At 41.4% G+C, this 17,712-nt stretch overlaps 1 gene segment (V, D, J or C); it reads left to right on the top strand.

Moving 5' to 3' along the window:
* Positions 1 to 13,553: 13,553 nt before the first annotated feature.
* The window catches only part of LOC105525264, a 323,199-nt gene continuing 319,040 nt past the window's right edge, over positions 13,554 to 17,712 (top strand). Inside the window, 2 exon segments of the V gene segment in view lie at positions 13,627 to 13,738; positions 13,822 to 14,118. Of these exon segments, the coding sequence occupies positions 13,672 to 13,738; positions 13,822 to 14,118 (364 nt within the window).

Raw genomic sequence — 17,712 nt, 5'->3', positions numbered from 1 at the left:
TGGGTAACCACCCAAAGGAAAACTAAATCATTACATCAGAATGATAATCAGACTTTCGTTTTCCTGCAGAACTATTCACAATAGCACAGACATCAATCTAAGGAATTAACCTGTGTCTAACAAAAGATAATTTTATAAAGAAAATGTTACCTATATACAATTAAATGCTATCCAGCCATATTAAGGAATGGAATCATGTGTTTTGCAGCTGCATGGATGGAACTCGAGGTCACTATTTTAAGTGTAATAACTGAGAAACGGAAGAGTACACACTACATGTCCTCACTATTTTAAGTGTAATAACGGAAGAGTACACACTACATGTCCTCACTATTTTAAGTGTAATAACGGAAGAGTACACACTACATGTCCTCACTATTTTAAGTGTAATAACGAAGAGTCCACACTACATGTTCTCACTTACGAATGGGAGCTAAGTACTATGTGCACAGGGACACAGAGAAAGGAATGATGGACACTGGAGTCTCAGAAAGACAGGTGAGCAGAAGGTGGGAGAATGGTGGGAAGTTACTTAAGGGGTATGACATTATTTGGATCATGGATACATTAAAGCCAAGATTACTATGCAATATATATGTAACAAAATTGCAGTCACTCCCCATAAATTTATACATATAAAATAAAAACAAATACAATTAAAATATGAAATTATTAACAGTTGATCAATAATCCTGAAAATTAAAATTTATGATCAATAAATGAAAATAATATTAGTTGAACTTCATCAAATTTTAAAACATTGTCTACTCAAGTGACTATCAAGAAAATGAAGGACAAGCTTCAGAGGAGAAAATATTTGCAAATCATGTATCTACCAATGTAATTATAAGAACCTGCAAAACTCAACAGTAAAAAGAAGCAATCTGTTTATAAAATAGGCAAAGGTTTGTGTAAACCTTTTATCAAAGAAGATGTATAGATGACACATCAGCATATGAATGTGATTTTCTATTAGGGAAATGCAAATAAAGACCAAAAGGAGACACGACTCTAGGCTTTAGAATGACAAAAAATAAAGAAGAAATACTGACAATACCAGTGTCAGTGAGCATGCCAGGCCCCTAGAGACTAAAATATTGCTAGTGCAAAATGAAACAGGTTCTGGGAAAACTATTCACAGTTTCTTATCAAATTAAACATGTCCTTAATCCATGACCTAGAAATCTCACTCCCGAGTATGTGTTACAAAGGACTAAAATCATATGTTCACACACATGTATTCACACATTTAACATTGTGTGTGTGTGTGTGTGTTAGAAACTAAAAACAACATGAATGTCTTTCAATATCTGACACAAAGCGTTGGAGGTGAACTCCAGACTTTCTCCCGAGCGAGGGAAGCCCCTGCCTGAGAGACCCCCGGAGACACAGCCACGGATATCACTGTGACCCTCGCATGTCGCTGGTTTGGGCTGGGCTCTCTCTGTCTCTTCCCTGACCGGGACCAGATGTTAAGCTCCACCACGTGCAGTTGCAAATTTATATTTTCAACAATGCACTGAGGTCTAAATTGCTCTACAGACTCAACCAAACAAAGGCACCTTTGAACAAACAGTGCCTGACATTTGTACTGACCCCAGGAGAGCTCTTCCCCGCTCTCTTTCTTCTTGGTTCTCTCCTGCAAGCCAGCAGCCCTGCAGTTTAGCCTGGATCTCCCTTGCATCCATCCATCTCCTTCCAAGTGCATTTTACCACAGCCTCCACTGTTTTTGAGAGCACTTGTGGGCTTTGTAATTCTCCATATTCTGCCGTAAATGAAATCAGATCTCCAAGACCACATTTGGGACTCTATTTTATGACTAAATTTTAGCAACCCCACCCCCCTCCTCCTGAGACAGACAGAGCTCCTAAATAAGGTTCTGCAGGTGGAGATTAGGAACATTTTTCTTCCTTAATGTAGGAGCTGAGTACTCAGTGGAGGGATGGGGAGAAGCTTTCCACTTTATCAGCGTGCAGATCCTGCTGGGGTGGACCCTCTGCCATAGGAGTAGTGCTGGGCACCAGGCAGCCCATGTCCTCCGTGGTGCTGCACCCATGGCAGAGCCTGCATCCATGAGTGGGGCTGTGTGGAAGAAGTGAGTCTCTGGTTCTCAGTAAGTCTTGTCTAGAACTGAGCCTCAGCAGCAGGACCTGTGGGCAAGGTCAGAGGGCCAATGTCCTGGCCCCTGGGGAAGAGTGTGCTCTGGTGGGAGCTGGACAGAAGGAGTCCTGTCTACTTGGCTGCAGCCATCTGCGGTGGAGTTTACATCATGCTGAGCTGGGGCATAGGAGGAAGGAAGAGAATCTTTGATCAAATATCAATAGCATGGCTGACCTTACTGAGTTTTTGTAGATTATCTCAAATAAACATTCCTTCACTTTCTGCTTGCTGATGGGGCCTTTCCAAACCTGTTAATTTTTCAAAATAAGTCTCACCAGTTTCATGGAGTCATGGATATGTCAAGCTCCTTATACTGTCATGTGAGATGTGGAACTGTTTCCTTTACTGGTTATAAAATAATGGGTTGATTTTTTCCCAGCACTTTACAGATACCATCAATTGTCCTATTGCTTATATGGTTAAAACCAAAGCAATGCTGATATTATTCATGTCTGTTCTATTGCAAGGTGTGCCCTCTACTCGCCTCCACTTGCTGGCATGTATTTCCATTTGTCTGTGTGTTTTAGTAATTTGAATATAATTGACCTAAGAGTGATTGTGTGTGTGTGTGTATGTGTGTCAACAGCTTATCCTGCTATTTGCTGTTCCCTGACCTGCACTGATTCATGACTTACAATTTCTCTAATTTTGAGGAAAAAAATAGAGGGACGGTGAATTTGAGTCCAGACACAAACCTCACTGAAGTGGACACAGGATTCTAACCCCAGGGGTGCTCAAGACACACTGATCACAAGAGCCAGCCTCAGGGGCAGGTGCAGATGGAGGCTAAGGTCTGGCTTCCGGTCAGCACTGTGGCTTCTTCTCCGTAAAACAACTTCCCTTGAGGAATTCATCTGGACTCATGATTCTTTGCTTATCTCCAAAGTCCCTGAAATGAAAATGTTTGTTTTAATAAGAGAAAAACCTTCTCACATGCGCAAAAGACAGTCTCCTATGGTCACTTAATCTTGTCTTTAAATGTCAGTTAAGTATCAATGCTTCTGAAGTAAATCAGCTAAATCTATAAAATACGCTTTGTTTAACTCAACCCTGCAGCCCAGCACGACAGCACTGACAGGGCCAGCAAGCAGCAGGCAGGATACGGTGCATGCTGGACAATGGGGCGGAGGGAGTTAGCATCCAGTGCAAGAGAAGAAAGTGCCTGTGGTGGTCATGGTCAGGACCCAAGCTCACAGCTCCAATTGTAGGTGACCCCGTGCAAAGGAAGAGATACCCTCACCAATGTTTAGTGTGGATGTCGAGTCTGATGGTGCCACCCTCACACACCATGTGAACATGGAAAGATTTACCAACTCTAATTTTGAGATATCTGCTGAGGGCAGCACAGGCCTCTCAAGAAAGTCCAAACTGGCTCAATAGAGCAGGAAAGAAGGCTGTCTCAGGGTTTTTATAATGGTTTGGTGTTGAAGGAATGGTGGGGCTTCCTTCTAAGGGGAAGGAGCTTGTATAATTTGAACCTAATACTGGCATCCAATGAGGGCACTTCCATGATTTTCTACTAGATTTCCCATGTGTGGGGGACAAAGGTGAAGGAAGAGGATAAATCCTGTCATCAGTAGTGAGGCATCAAAATAGAGTCTGATGACTTATTCTACTTAGCAGCTTCAGAAAATGAGTGAAAAATGAGGTAAGTGTTCACTCTGGGTGGACAGCAAATAGGTCTACAGAAAATACTTTTTTTTTGAAGTATAAGCACATAATAAGAAAGAGATGAACAAATTGAACAGGGATCTTGGATCAATGTCCTGGGCGGAAGCTCTTCACTCCGTGAGATCATCAGCTTGCTCTGAGGGTCTCAGGTCAGGTCCTCCTTCAATAGATCTCAGGACTTACAGGATATATGGGAATGTCCTTTCCTGGAGTAGCTTTACAACTGAGAGGGTTTATGAAATTATTCCTCAGTTGCGTTACATGAAAAATCACATGATCTACAAATCTGAAAAAATACCCTTTAGTTTTTATAAAAGATTACAACCATTTCACAGGCTGAGAACACAGCCTTTGGTAAAGATGAGAGACAGGCACTCCCGAGGAGGAGCGGTGGGGCAGAAACTTTATGCTAAACACGTTGGCTAAACAGACATGATCACCAGGTTACAGGAGGGGCTATGCATGTTCACAAAGGTGGTCATGACACATGACTATGGAAGCAAACATACATGTAACATGTGACCCGTGTTCACTTAGCAGTGGGGACTTAGCATTTAAATGTGTCGCCGTTAGGCCCTGTGTGCCAAAAGCTGGAGCAGGGGCACAGAGGCCCTCAGAGCGCAGCCTCCATGAATGGCCAGAACCAGGCTGTGGTCAGTGGTCTCTGATCAGGAGAAAGTTCCTGAAATCAGTCTGGCGTCCAATCAAAGCTGGGGTTATGGCTGTGGAACAGGGGTCAGTTAGTCAGGGGATGAGCTGCAATTGATTAAATCGTGCTTGTCTCAGCGTCAGTGCTTATTTCGCTGCTAGAAAAAAAAAAACCTATTAGCAGTTAGATCATAATTGGCAGTTAGAGCACAGTTTATTCTTTAAGAGTTGGGGTGAGGAACATAACCCCCGCCTGGCACGGCCTTAGGTCTTGCTTGTAACTTGGCATCTTATTGCCCCAGAGAGTCTGTTCCGTCAGTCTTATGATCTCCATTTTAAAGTTAGTGTTGGTCCGTGTTGTCTCTGAACCGCAAAGGGGAGCGGGTATAACGTGGTGTGTCTGATCTCTCGTTCTGCCCAGCTGGGAACTCAATTTTTCGGTGTTTTTGGTGCCCCTTTGGCCAAGAGGGGGACCATTCAATCTCGTGGGGTGACTATAATTTTACTTCTAGTTGAAAGTTTATAAATATGAACCTAAGTATTGACTTTCTGAAAGTCACTCCTTTGTTTTGGCTTAAAGTACCTGGCAAGAGTCCTTGCAATGAGGTTCAGGAGCAGTATTTTCTCGTGACTTTATTTGCAATAGACACATGAGAGACTGTTGAAAAGATGTAGTACCAAAGCAGCTTGATTTGTTGGTGAATGGAGTTGGTATAATACGGAAATCACTTTCAATATTTTGTAACACATGTAAACATGCAATAAGACAGCAGTGAGCACGGAGTGTAAAGTCTCTAAAGGTATGATCTTTCAGGCACCAAATAATAGAGTAATATTCTGAAGGAGTTGACTATAGTACCATAAAACTAGGGGGAGAACCTTTGGCCAAAGAAGTCCAAGATTTTCTTAAATTTTTGTTGTTGTTGTTGTTGTTTGAGACAGAGTCTCACTCTGTTGCCCAGGCTGGAGTGCGGTGGTGCACTCTCCACTCACTGTGACCTCCATTTCCCTGATTCAAGTGATTTCTACCTCGGCCTCCCAAGAAGCTGATATTACATGTGCCACCACACCCAGCTTTTTTTTGTATTTTTAGTAGAGACGGGGTTTTGCCATGTTGGCCAGGCTGGTCTCGCACTCCTGACCTCAAGTGATCCTCCTGCCTTGGCCTCCCGAAGTGCTAGTATTACAGGCGTGAGCCACCACACCCAGCTGAGATTTTCTTAAAGTTTTGAAAATTTTAATTTAAGGGTTACAATTTTCTTCAACATTTCCAGAAAGTTGTAGACAGTATTTCTTCTGTGTTACGTGAGTAATTGCAATTCCTTCCATTTTTAGATAGTATTATAAACAATTTTAAGGCGGCTTGCTTTGTATAATGATCCACTACTATAGATAAGTAGATAGATGATAGATGGATAGATAGATAGACAGATACATACATACATTCCTCGATAGATATATAGATGCACACATAGATAGATAGATAGATAGATAGATAGATAGATAGATAGATAGATAGATAGAGTTACAGATATATTTTAGTTATTATGCTACTTTTTTCTTTGCCTTTACTTCCTATGTTATATTAGTCAGGTCTCTAGGACTTAGGAGTGCATTTATAATTCCTCCCCTTGTCCATTTTGATGGGTTCTAGAAGATGTGAGGATCCTTTTGTGTGCAGATCACTTCAAAGTCATGCACTACCCTTGCAATATATGTGTTTGTCTGTGTCTTTGCCTTACTGACAAGCTCTGCTGAGTGCAGTTATTTCTGCCATCTGAGCTAACTTTACACTTGGTAGAGAAATATATTCTAAATGGAGGCCTCCACTATTAATTTAAATTACTAATTCATAACCTCCAGCGTAATTATTGAGGTATAATCTATCAGAGATGATATTAGATCAAAGGTTTTGAACAAAATCTAACATAAGGGATGTGAACAAATTTTCCTAATTTAGGTAAAATAACTCTGAGCCCATTCTTAGTACCCAGCCATGTCTCCTATCAATCACACTGAATCCCACTCTAAGTTTGACCTAACTTGTGACTTACAAGCTTCAGATATGATGTTTTTATTATAATGCCTCTAAATCAGTGTGTGTGGTTATTTTAGCCACGAGTAAAGAAAAGCAAATTTAACTTACCAAAAATCAGGAAAATTAAAACTTAATGAAAGGGAAAATGGGAAATGAGTGGCTCCAGACTTGGCTATGTTAAAAGTCTATGCACCCCAGTGATTTCTTTTCTCAACTTTATGCACAGTACACCCAAAATGTCAGCGTCATCTCCCATTGACTCTCATCATCTCTTTCTTCATCAGCTTGCTTAGAATTTTGGCTTCCTGCTGCATCTATTTTGCCACAGAAGACATGATTTTATTCTTTTTCCGTGAATGCATAGTATTCCATGGTGTAAATGTGCCATATTTTCTTGATCCAATTCACCATTAACAGACACATAGGTTGGATTTATGTCTTAAGTATTAAGAGTAGCATAGCAATGAACATATAAGTGGGTATATTATTTGGTAGAATGATTTATTTTGTTTTGTGTATATACCCAGTTATGAGATGGCTGGGCCAAATGGCAGCTCTGCTTTAAATACTTTGCAAATCTCCAGACTGCTTTCCACAGTGCTTGGACTAATTCACATTCCACCCAACAATGTATAAGTGCTTCCCGTTCTCCGCAGCCTCGCCAGCATCTGTTTTTTTTTTTTTTTTAATTTTTAGTAATACTGATTTTGACTGGTGTGAGACGGCATCTCATTGTGGTTTTGATTGATTAGCATTTCTCTGATGATTAGTGACACTAAACATTTTTTCATATATCCTGGCCACTTTATGTATTTTCGAGAAGTTTATGCTCATGTCATTTGCCTATTTTTAAAATGTGGTTGTTATTATTATTATTTTGCTTGTTGATTTCCATTTCTTATAGAATCTGGATATTGGGCCTTCATCAGATGCATAGTTTGTGAATAGCCTCTCCCATTCTGTAGGATCTCTGCTTACTCTCTTGATAGTTTCTTTTGCTCTGTTGAAGCACGTTCATTTTGTAAGATGCCACATACAGAATTTTGATTTGTTGCAGTTGCTCTTGGGGACTTTGCCAAAATTTTCTTGCCAAGAACAATTTTTAGACGAGTATTTCTTAGGTTGTCTTTATAGCTGGAGGTCTTATACTTAAATCTTTACTCCATTTTTTGTTGATTTTTGTTAATGATGATAGTTAAGCATCCAGGTTCCATATTCTGCATATGGCTACCAGTTCTCCCAGCACCATTTATCGAATAGGGATACATTTCTTCATTGCAGATTTTTAGTGTGCTGCTGTAAGATCTGATGGGTGTAGGTGTGCAACTTTATTTCAGAATTTTCTATTCTCTTTCGGTGGTTATGTGTCTGTTTTCATACAGGTACCAAGCTGTTTTGGTTCCTGTGGCTTTGTAGTATAATTTGATGTCTTATAGTGGGATACCTTTGACTGTATTCTTGTTACTTAAGATTGCTTTTGTTTTTAAAACTCTTTTTTGATTCCATATAAATTTGAAAATAGTATTTCTTCTAATGCTTTAAAATAATATTGGTAGTCTGATAGTAATAAGCATTGAATATGGTAATTTATTTGAGCACCACAAAAGTTGATAGCCATAAACGACTACATCAAGGAGTTAGAAAGATCTCAAATTAGTAATCTTAACCTTCTACCTAAAGGAACTAAAATAATCTCAAAGCTAGCAGAGAAAAACAAAATTAGAGAAGAACTTAATGAAATTCAGATACAAAAATGCATATGAAATATAAATAAGCCCAAGAGTTTCTTCTTCTTTATAAAATAGATTGACTGATAGACCCCTGGCTGGATTTAGAAAGAGAAAGAAAAAGAAGATCCAAATAAGTACAATCAGAAATGATAAAGGGGATATTACAACTGCTCCTAGAAGAATACACAGATTCTCAGACTCCTTTATGAACACATATTAGAGAATCTGGAAAAAATGAATAAATTTGGGGAAGCACAAAATCTCCCAGGATTGAATCAGGAAAAGATTGAAACCCTAAATAGAGCAATATCAACTTCTAAAATTGAGTCAGTAATAAAGAACCTACCAAGAAAAAGAAACCTTGACAAGATGAATTCACAGCTGAATTCCACCAGACATACAAAGAAGAACTGATTCCAGTTCTACCGAAACTACTCTAAGAAAATCAAGGGATAGGGGCTCCTTCTCAACTAATTCTATGAAGCCAGCATCAGCCTTATACCAAAATACGGCAGAGACACAGCAAGAGATGAAAACTCAAGACAAATAGTTCTCATGATTATCGGCTTCAACATTCTCGACGTAGAAAATCAAATTCAGTAGTTTATCAAAAAGTTAACACACCACAACCAAGTAGGCTTTATTCTGCAGATGCAAGGCTGCTTTAACCTATGCAAAGCAATAAATATGATTCTCTACTAAACGGAATCAAAAACAAAAGCCGTGTGAGTATCCCAGCAGATGCAGGAACAAAGCTTTCGATAAAATCTAACAACCCTTTATGATAAAACCCTCAAAATTATAGACATTGAAGGAGCACACCTCAATCTAATGAGCCATCTATGACAAGCCCACAGCCAACATCATACTGAGTGGGCAAACACTGGAACTATTTTCCTTAAGAACAGAAACAAGACAAGGATGCCCGCTCTCACCACTTCTCTTCAGTGTAGTACTGGAAGTATTTACCAAATCAGGCAAGAAAAAGAAATAAAAGGCATGTAAATAAAAGGAAAAGAAGAATGCAAACCATCTGCTTTCACTGAGGCTATGATTCTATACCTAGAACAAATTGAAGGCTCTGCCAAAATCTCATAGTATTGATACATTAGGAATGTTTCAGGATACAAAATCAATGTACGAAAATCACAGTAACATTTCTATTCACCAACAATGTTCTGGCTGAGAGAGGAATCAAGAACTTGCTCTCCCGAGAGCCACCAAGATGATGGAATACCTAGGAATACAGCTAAGCCACCAAGATGAAATATCTCTGCTAGAAAAACAGGACAACACTGGTGAAAATATCAGAGATGAAACAAATAAATGGAAAAATAAACATTCCATGCTTATGAGTTTAAAGAATAAATATAAGAAAAAGTTTTAAAATTTGTGATTAATTCTACATGGCAATGCAATTTTTTTCAACATTTGCAGAATATTGTGGATGGTAATAGCAGTTCAGCATTTGAGTAATGGAAACACCTTACAGAATCGCTTTATAACAATTGCTTGCTGTAGTGGGTGTGCTTCAATTACCTGATGAAAACATCGGCATGTCACAGGTTGAAAACATAAAATCTGTTTATCAATTGAAAAGGCTGTAGGCTTTTGTCAAGTAATTACTTCAAGTCATTCAGAAAAACAGCAGACGGTAAACGAAACTTGTTCAAATTCCATGGATAGTAGAAGCTGAAGAAAATCCACCTAAAAGTGTCCAAAGGCCCCCGAGGCTTGGTTCCTCGGCAAGTCCCACCTTCACAGATTTTCCAGGATTTTGTTTTTAACTGATTTATACACGAGCAGGACATAACCTCAGGTGTCTTAAAATTTCCCGCACGTCTTGATTTAAGACTGTATTCAATTCAGCAATCCCATATAGAAGAGTTTAACAGAGAAATTGAATTAGTATTCATTTGAAATTATCTGACACAGATTATCTGAGTGAAGTAGATTGCCAAGAGTTTTCCATTATTTTAACTTAAAATCAAGGGCTAAGTGTTGATATTTGATAAAGACATCTTTGAATCTCTCAGGAAATTTACCTCCTGAGGGTTCAGATAAGATCATACACTAGGTTAAGATGACAGGTTTGGCGCAATGAACTGGTACAACATTCACTTTAGCTTTCATGTTACCTCTTTTTCTGCACTGACTTCCACCTTTTCATTACTCAAGCATATGGGATGGAAGAGTGCTTCTAGCAGGTCCTTAACTTGCCCATTTCAATGGATTTTCCAGAAGACGTGAGGAACCACTTTGTTTGCAAAGCATCCCAAAGCCATGTCCTGCTCCAGAAATAAGTGATCTCATTTCCTGGTCGTTTCTTAACTGACACCCTCTAATCAGTGCATCTGGGCCACTTTCAAATGAGGTAGAACAATGTGTCCTAAAGTAAAGCTAACATTGTGTAATAGTAATTACTGTTTGAAAACCTTTCGTTTTATTATTGGGTAGGATCCATCAACATATTGCATGAGTTGAAGTTTCTCAATGGGAGTTTAATAAATATAAGGAATGCACAGAAGTGTTTCCTAATTAAAATAAAACATAACAATTACCTAGGCTGTGAGTTCAGGCTCGGTAATCTGCTATGTCCATGCCCATCACTCTGTGCACTACAAACTAATTTTGGCCTCAGCAGAAGTGGGGTTAATTTTCAAATTAGTAATTTTTTTCCAATTTATTTAGATGATTATGAATGACAATTTTAGCAGAAAGAGAATCAAGGGGACTTGAATTAAATAACCAGAATTTAAAATGACAAACAATTAAACCAGATGTCAGGATGTGAGTGGCTCCAGGCCCAGTTAATTCAAAACTTCATGTGCCCTGGTTCTGTATTTTCCCAAAATTACATATCTCCATTCCACCTTCATGCCACAGTTGACTCCCACCATGTAAGACATGGCAACAGCATTCCCAAAGGTCATATGCAATTCTGAAAATGGAATAAGCAAGGAGAGGAGATGATCGTTTATATTCTCCTCTGAGGAGGAAGAATTGCCTCAACAGACCACCTCTCCTGCATCTGTAACTAGAACTATGTCACAGGCAAACATCGACCTAAATCCCTCAAGGGGATAATAGGGCAACATTAATCAGGGTGATCATTTTTATACTACAAAATTCATAGATGCCCCTGCATTTCAGCCTGGGAGACAGAGCAAGACCCTGTCTCTAAGAAAAAGAAAAAAAGAAGAGCAAATTAATAGATACTGACAGTAACATTTTAGATAATGAAATTTTCATAACCTAATTTTAACCATACACACATCATAACATAAATCTTCCCTGAAATATTCCTAGTCATGCTGAGTTTCATCAACATTTCCAGATTCAAATCTGGAAATTCAAGAGAGTCTTGAGGATAAAACAAAATTAGGGCAGTGGAACTGGTATCTATTGAGCACCTGTTAACTCAGGAGGACTCAATACACCCTGGCACACTGCTGCTTCTCCGAATGGCTCACAAGGACTTCAGCTCACTCTCTATCTTCCTCAAACATCTGGCCCCCACTTGCCCTAAGTTCACACTCTACTCTTAGTCTGTGCTCTGAAGTCTTCGCAGACGTGAAAATGAGCTGTCAGATGGCACTTCCCTCTCACCTCAGGATGGAATTACTGCTATATTTAACTATCACTCTTTCCATAATGGTTGATTTCTCTTGTTCTGTTCATTACGGATCAAAGGCATCTGATTTGAATCTTTATTTCTTTGCATTTGTCTCCATGACAACATTGGGAGGTTTTACTGCCAGCATTATAACATGGTGTAGTGACCTGACACGTGTGTGGTTAACAACACCTACAAATTCATAAGCTCTTCGGTTCTCTTTCCAGCAAATGTAATTGCTCCCTTTCTGTGTATGAGCACATCCTAGAAACCCGTACACACCCACACAGATATATACAGGTCTATGGCATTTCCTTCTCTGTAAGTGAAAAATAATCTCCATTTCATGCCAAGTTCATCATTTCCCTGAAGGTGAGGGCAGCTCCTTTTGCATCTGTTCAAACCAAAGGCCCAGACACTAGCTGGTAAGTGAGGAGCTACCCTGTTTCTGGGTGTTGGGTCTGTCTCTTCCCCTTTGCTTTCCCACAGAAGATTGGCCACTTATCCAGGTCCCAAGAAGAGAGTCCAGGTTTGTCCTGAAACTATGACTCATCCAACTTCTGATGACTCTCCTGTTACACACATTCATGGAGGTAGCCTGCTAATTATATAATTCACTAAATAAATACCAAATACCCACATTGCAATACTCCATACCCAAGGGTATGTTCACGCAATTCAGTTAAGAAAAAGGCTTTTTAGAGACACAGATCAGGCTAGCTTGGTCAATATATGGGTGAAAACACTGGATTTGAATGTCTCTGTCTTCCCCCATGTCACATGTGTGGCCTGTCAGACAGGACCAGGGTTCCCTGTGCTCTCAGAGGTGAGGGGTCACATTGTTCCTCTCTGGTTTCCAGGAAAGGTAACTGCAGTAATCTTGGTGATGAGACTATCCTCCAGTGCTGACCTATTATAGAGTTTACAAATGAAATTTTCACTGCAATTCACAATCTACTCTTTCACACTAAAGTGTACAGAGGGGCACATCCTCAGGGTCACACATTGAGAGTGATGAAGATATGTCCCACGAGTTTTTCCTAAGGTCTCAGAAAGAATTCTAGGTTTCAAAAGGTCTCAGAGGGCAGCTCCCAGTGCTTTAGTTAAAATGGTGGCTGAGGTCTGTAATCCCCGCACTTTGGGAGGCCAAGGCGGGTGGATCACCTGAGGTCGGGACGTTGAGACTAGCTTGGCTAACATGGTGAAACCTTGTCTCTAGTAAAAATACAAAAATTAGCCAGGGATGGTTGTGAATGCCTGTACTCCCAGCTACTCGGCAGGCTGAGGCAGGAGAATCATTTGAACCCAGGAGGCGGAGGTTGCGGTGAGCCAATATTGGGCCACTGCACTCCAGCCTGGCCAAAGGAGTGAAAGTTCATCTAAAAAAATAAATTTTATTTAATTTAAAAATTTTTTTTAAAATGCCCCACTCCCTAGAACAGAGAGATTCTCTGTAAACATGATGGATGTCCTGAACTATAAATTACATTAAGTGAATCCTGGTGTGTCTGAACTCACGTGATCGTTACGTGAAACTGCTGTTCCAATCTACTTCCTCACCTGGGAAAAGAGGAGCCAGGACATGGCAAGTTGAGGTCCCAGGAAGAGAACTGAGTTCTCAAAGGGCAAAACTAGCATCCTCATCCCAGGGTGAGCCTAAAAGACTGGGGTCTCCCTCATCCCTTTTCACCTCTTTATACAAAGGCACCACCTACATGCAAATCCTCACTTAGGCACCCACAGGCAACCACCACACATTTCCTTAAATTCAGGGTCCTGCTCACATGGGAAATGCTCTCTGAGAGTCATGGACCTCCTGTGCAAGAACATGAAACACGTGTGGTTCTTTCTTCTCCTGGTGGCAGCTCCCAGATGTGAGTGTCTTGGGGATGCAGATATGACGATATGGGAGGCGGTCTCTGATCCCAGGGCTCACTGTGGGTCTCTCTGTTCACAGGGGTCCTGTCCCAGGTGCAGCTGCAGGAGTCGGGCCCAGGACTGGTGAAGCCTTCGGAGACCCTGTCCCTCACCTGCACTGTCTCTGGTTACTCCATCAGCAGTGGTTTCTACTGCAGCTGGATCCGCCAGTCCCCAGGGAAGGGGCTGGAGTGGATTGGGTACATCGATAATAGTGGCAGCACCAACTACAACCCGTCCCTCAAGAGTCGAGTCACCATGTCAGTAGACACGTCCAAGAACCAGTTCTCCCTGAAGCTGAGCTCTGTGACCGCCGCGGACACGGCCGTGTATTACTGTGCGAGCGACACAGTGAGGGGAGGCGAGTGTGAGCCCAGACACAAACCTCCCTGCAGGGAGGCGGAGGGGGCGGGCGCAGGTGCCGCTCAGGACCAGCAGGGGGCGCGCGGGGACCGCAGAGCAGGAGGCCGGGTCAGGAGCAGGTGCAGGGAGGGCGGGGCTTCCTCATCTGCTCAGTGCTCTCTCTCCTCACCAGCACCTCAGCTGTCCCCAGGGCTCCTCTTTCTTTATTATCTGTGGTTCTACTTCCTCACATCCTCGCTGCAGGCAAGAAAGGAGGGAGAAATTTCCCTGTTTACCATTGAGCTTTTAACAGTCACTGGCACTTTTTTTTCAACAAATTCCCACACGGCCCATTTTACCTTCTTGACAAGCAAAATATTCTAAGGCTTCTCACCATCCCTTGATTGGCATCATCGACTGCGACGTGTCCTGCTCGTAAATTCATATGCTGAAACCCCAATCCCAGTGGCTCTGTATTTGGAGAGAGGGATTTTAAAAGGGCAAATAAGTTAACCGTGGCCGTAAATGTGGGACCCTAATCCAGTAGGACTCTTGTCCTTATGAGAAGTGAAAGACATCAGAGACCTCTCTCTCCACATGCACACAGAGGAGAGGCCATGTGAGGACGCACTGCATGAGAAGGTGGCCCTTTGCAAGCCTGGATAAGGCCTCTCAAAAATATAACCCTTTCTGCACCTAGGTCTTGGACTTCAAGACTCCAGAACAAAAAGAAAATTAATATTTGTTACTTGAAACAACCTAGTCTGTGGTATCTTCTGATAGAAAGCCAAGCAGATTCACAGATACAATTGTGTTAGCTCCGTCTCCTGGAGGGAGAAGCAGCCCACCAAGGCTGGACACATCTCTCAAATTATTATTATTATTTTTTTTATTTTTATTATACTTTAAGTTCTAGGGTACATGTGCATAACGTGCAGGTTTGTTACATATGTATACTTGTGCCATGTTGGTGTGCTGCACCCATCAACTCGTCAGCACCCATCAATTCATCATTTATATCATGTATAAAGAAAAATAGATCAAAGAAGAAAACCCCACCACATTTCTGCTGAGTCATTTACTTAGCAGGTGTCTCTGATATCAGCCCTGGGGTCTGTGTTCTAGGTCATTTCTCTCACTTTCCACTATGGGAATCCATGTAGATAATGAGAACCAGCCAAATGGAGTCCTGATTCCTGCCCACCTTCTGCTTCCCCCAAAGTATCCCATAGAAAACTACTCCAGCATCATCCCTGTGTCTTCTACTCTCTAAAATCCCACTAAAGCTGATCCTAAACCCGGAGCTATTGGGGGCTGGACTCTTTTTCTCTTCTTTGTAGTCTTCCATAAGGTCCAGGTGCAGAGTAGAGCCTCAATAAAAGTTGAACATCAGTTCCCCTAACCCACATCATCCCCTTACATCCTTGTCATGCATCTGTCCTCTGTGGGCACCCAGGGCAGGCCACACAGGAATTGCCTGAAGCTGACCTCAGCTGATCTGCTGAAACCACGGGTCATGCACACGTATGATTCCAGGTCATGCAGGCTCTACTGCAGGACAGACCTTTGTCCTGTGGAGCACAGACACCTCTTGACCCCGGCCTTCTCTAATAACTCACACATGCGGTGTTTGTGTATGTCCAGATGGCCCCGTCAGCACAGCACACTAGGGTGGTCAACCGCACAGGTGGCTCCATCAGGCGGTGGACAGAAAATGGAATGGACAGGCTGGTCACTCCCATCATCAGTGATTCCCCAGTGAATTTTAAATAAATGAAACAAAATTAACAACAAAGGGCATGGATATGTGCCTGTATCTGGAAGGTATACAGGGTCCCAGAACTGTACTGGGAGTGGGTGTGAAAGGCCCTTTTGGGTGGAAAGCCCTCCAGCGTGAGTGAAAGCTGAAGGAATGATCAGTGTGCAGGTGGAGGCTGATAGGCAGCTGGCAGCTTACATTTCCTGAAGCTGTTCCTGGGTGTGTGATGGTTGGATAGCTCATGTATGTGAAGATGAGGGCTGGACTCATGTAGGAACAAGGAAATTATTCCATGGGAATGGCAGAAAAGAAAATGGAGATGGATGCCCCTGGAAACAGCTCATTAGATTTGGTGGAGGAAAAACAGAAATTTATTCCAATGACCCCAGCATGTTCAGCTAAATATGAGTTGCTTCAGTAGACAGAACTATGAAGGGAAGGGTGATGGGATTTATAGAAGGAAATAGCATAGGATAAATGAAAATAAATCTACACAAATCTATCAAAAGACAGATGCCAGAGTGGAGCAGATGCAGCTACTTCATTACTCGGGGGACCTACCAGAGACACACGGCATTCCTCTAAGGCAGGTCTAGCGGTGATGAACTTGTCCACTTTTCGCTTTTTTGCTTTTCTCAAACATCCTGCATTACTGAAGAAAAGCTTTAACCAGGTAACACATTTATTTGGAAGTGTTTTGGCTTTGTTTTTATTTTCAGCAACTTGAATAGAATCGTGCACATCATGATATTTTGGTGAATAACAGGCCACATACAGGACAAAGGTCTCATTAGATTATGATACTGTATTCACTGCATTTTTTCCATGCTTAGATATGTTCATCTGTATAAACATCTACTATGGTGATTCAACTGCCCACAGTATTCACTACACTTACATGACGTACAGATTTGTTACCTAGGAGCACTATGCTTTCCCACACAGCCTGGGCGTAGCAGGGTATTTCATTTAGGTTTGTGTAAGCATGCTCTATGATCCTTGCACACTGACAAAAGTGCCTAAGGACACATTGCTCAGATGTATCCTTACTGTTTTTTATTTTTTATTTTTTATTTTTTTTGAGTCTCATTCCATCACCCAGGCTGGAGTGCAGTGGCGCAATCTTGGCTCACTGCAACCTCCGCTGCCCAAGCTCAAGCGATTCTCCTGCCTCAGCCTTCCGAGTAGTTGGGATTACAAGCATGCACCACCATGCCCAGCTAACTTTTCTTTTCTATTTTTAGTAGAGAAAAGGTTTCACCATGTTGCCCAGGCTGGTCTTGAACTCCTGACCTAGGTGATCCACCCAATTTGACCTCCCAAAGTGCTGGGAGTACAGGTGTGAGCCACTGCACATGGCCAATGTATCCCTACTGGTAAGCCACAAATCACTGTATCTAATCTCTCTCCTTTTTTGTCTCTGTCAATATTCTCACGTTGTTTGTGCATTCTTCTCCTAGCTCAATGAACATATTTATAAGGTTTACATTGAATTTTCTAGTAGGTTATCAATATATCTCCTTTAAATTTGCGTCAGTTCCTAGTGCTTTTTTGTTAGATAATTTGGAACACTTTTTTCTGTTTCTTGATTATTATTTTTATTATTATTATACTTTAAGTTCTAAGGTACATGTGTACAATGTGCAGGTTTGTTACATATGTATACGTGTGCCATGTTGGTGTGCTGCACCCATTAACTCGTCATTTACATTAGTTATATCTCCTAATGCTATCCCTCCCCACTCCCCCCTCCCCACAATAGGCCCCAGCGTGTGATGTTCCCCTTCCTGTGTCCAAGTGATCTCATTGTTCAATTCCCACCTATGAGTG

Source organism: Colobus angolensis, unplaced genomic scaffold (assembly GCF_000951035.1).
Source record: "Colobus angolensis palliatus isolate OR3802 unplaced genomic scaffold, Cang.pa_1.0 Scaffold526, whole genome shotgun sequence".
NCBI classification, from domain to species: Eukaryota; Metazoa; Chordata; class Mammalia; order Primates; family Cercopithecidae; genus Colobus; species Colobus angolensis.
Note: the sequence above shows the minus strand (reverse complement) of the source record. Positions and strands in the feature narration are given on the sequence as shown.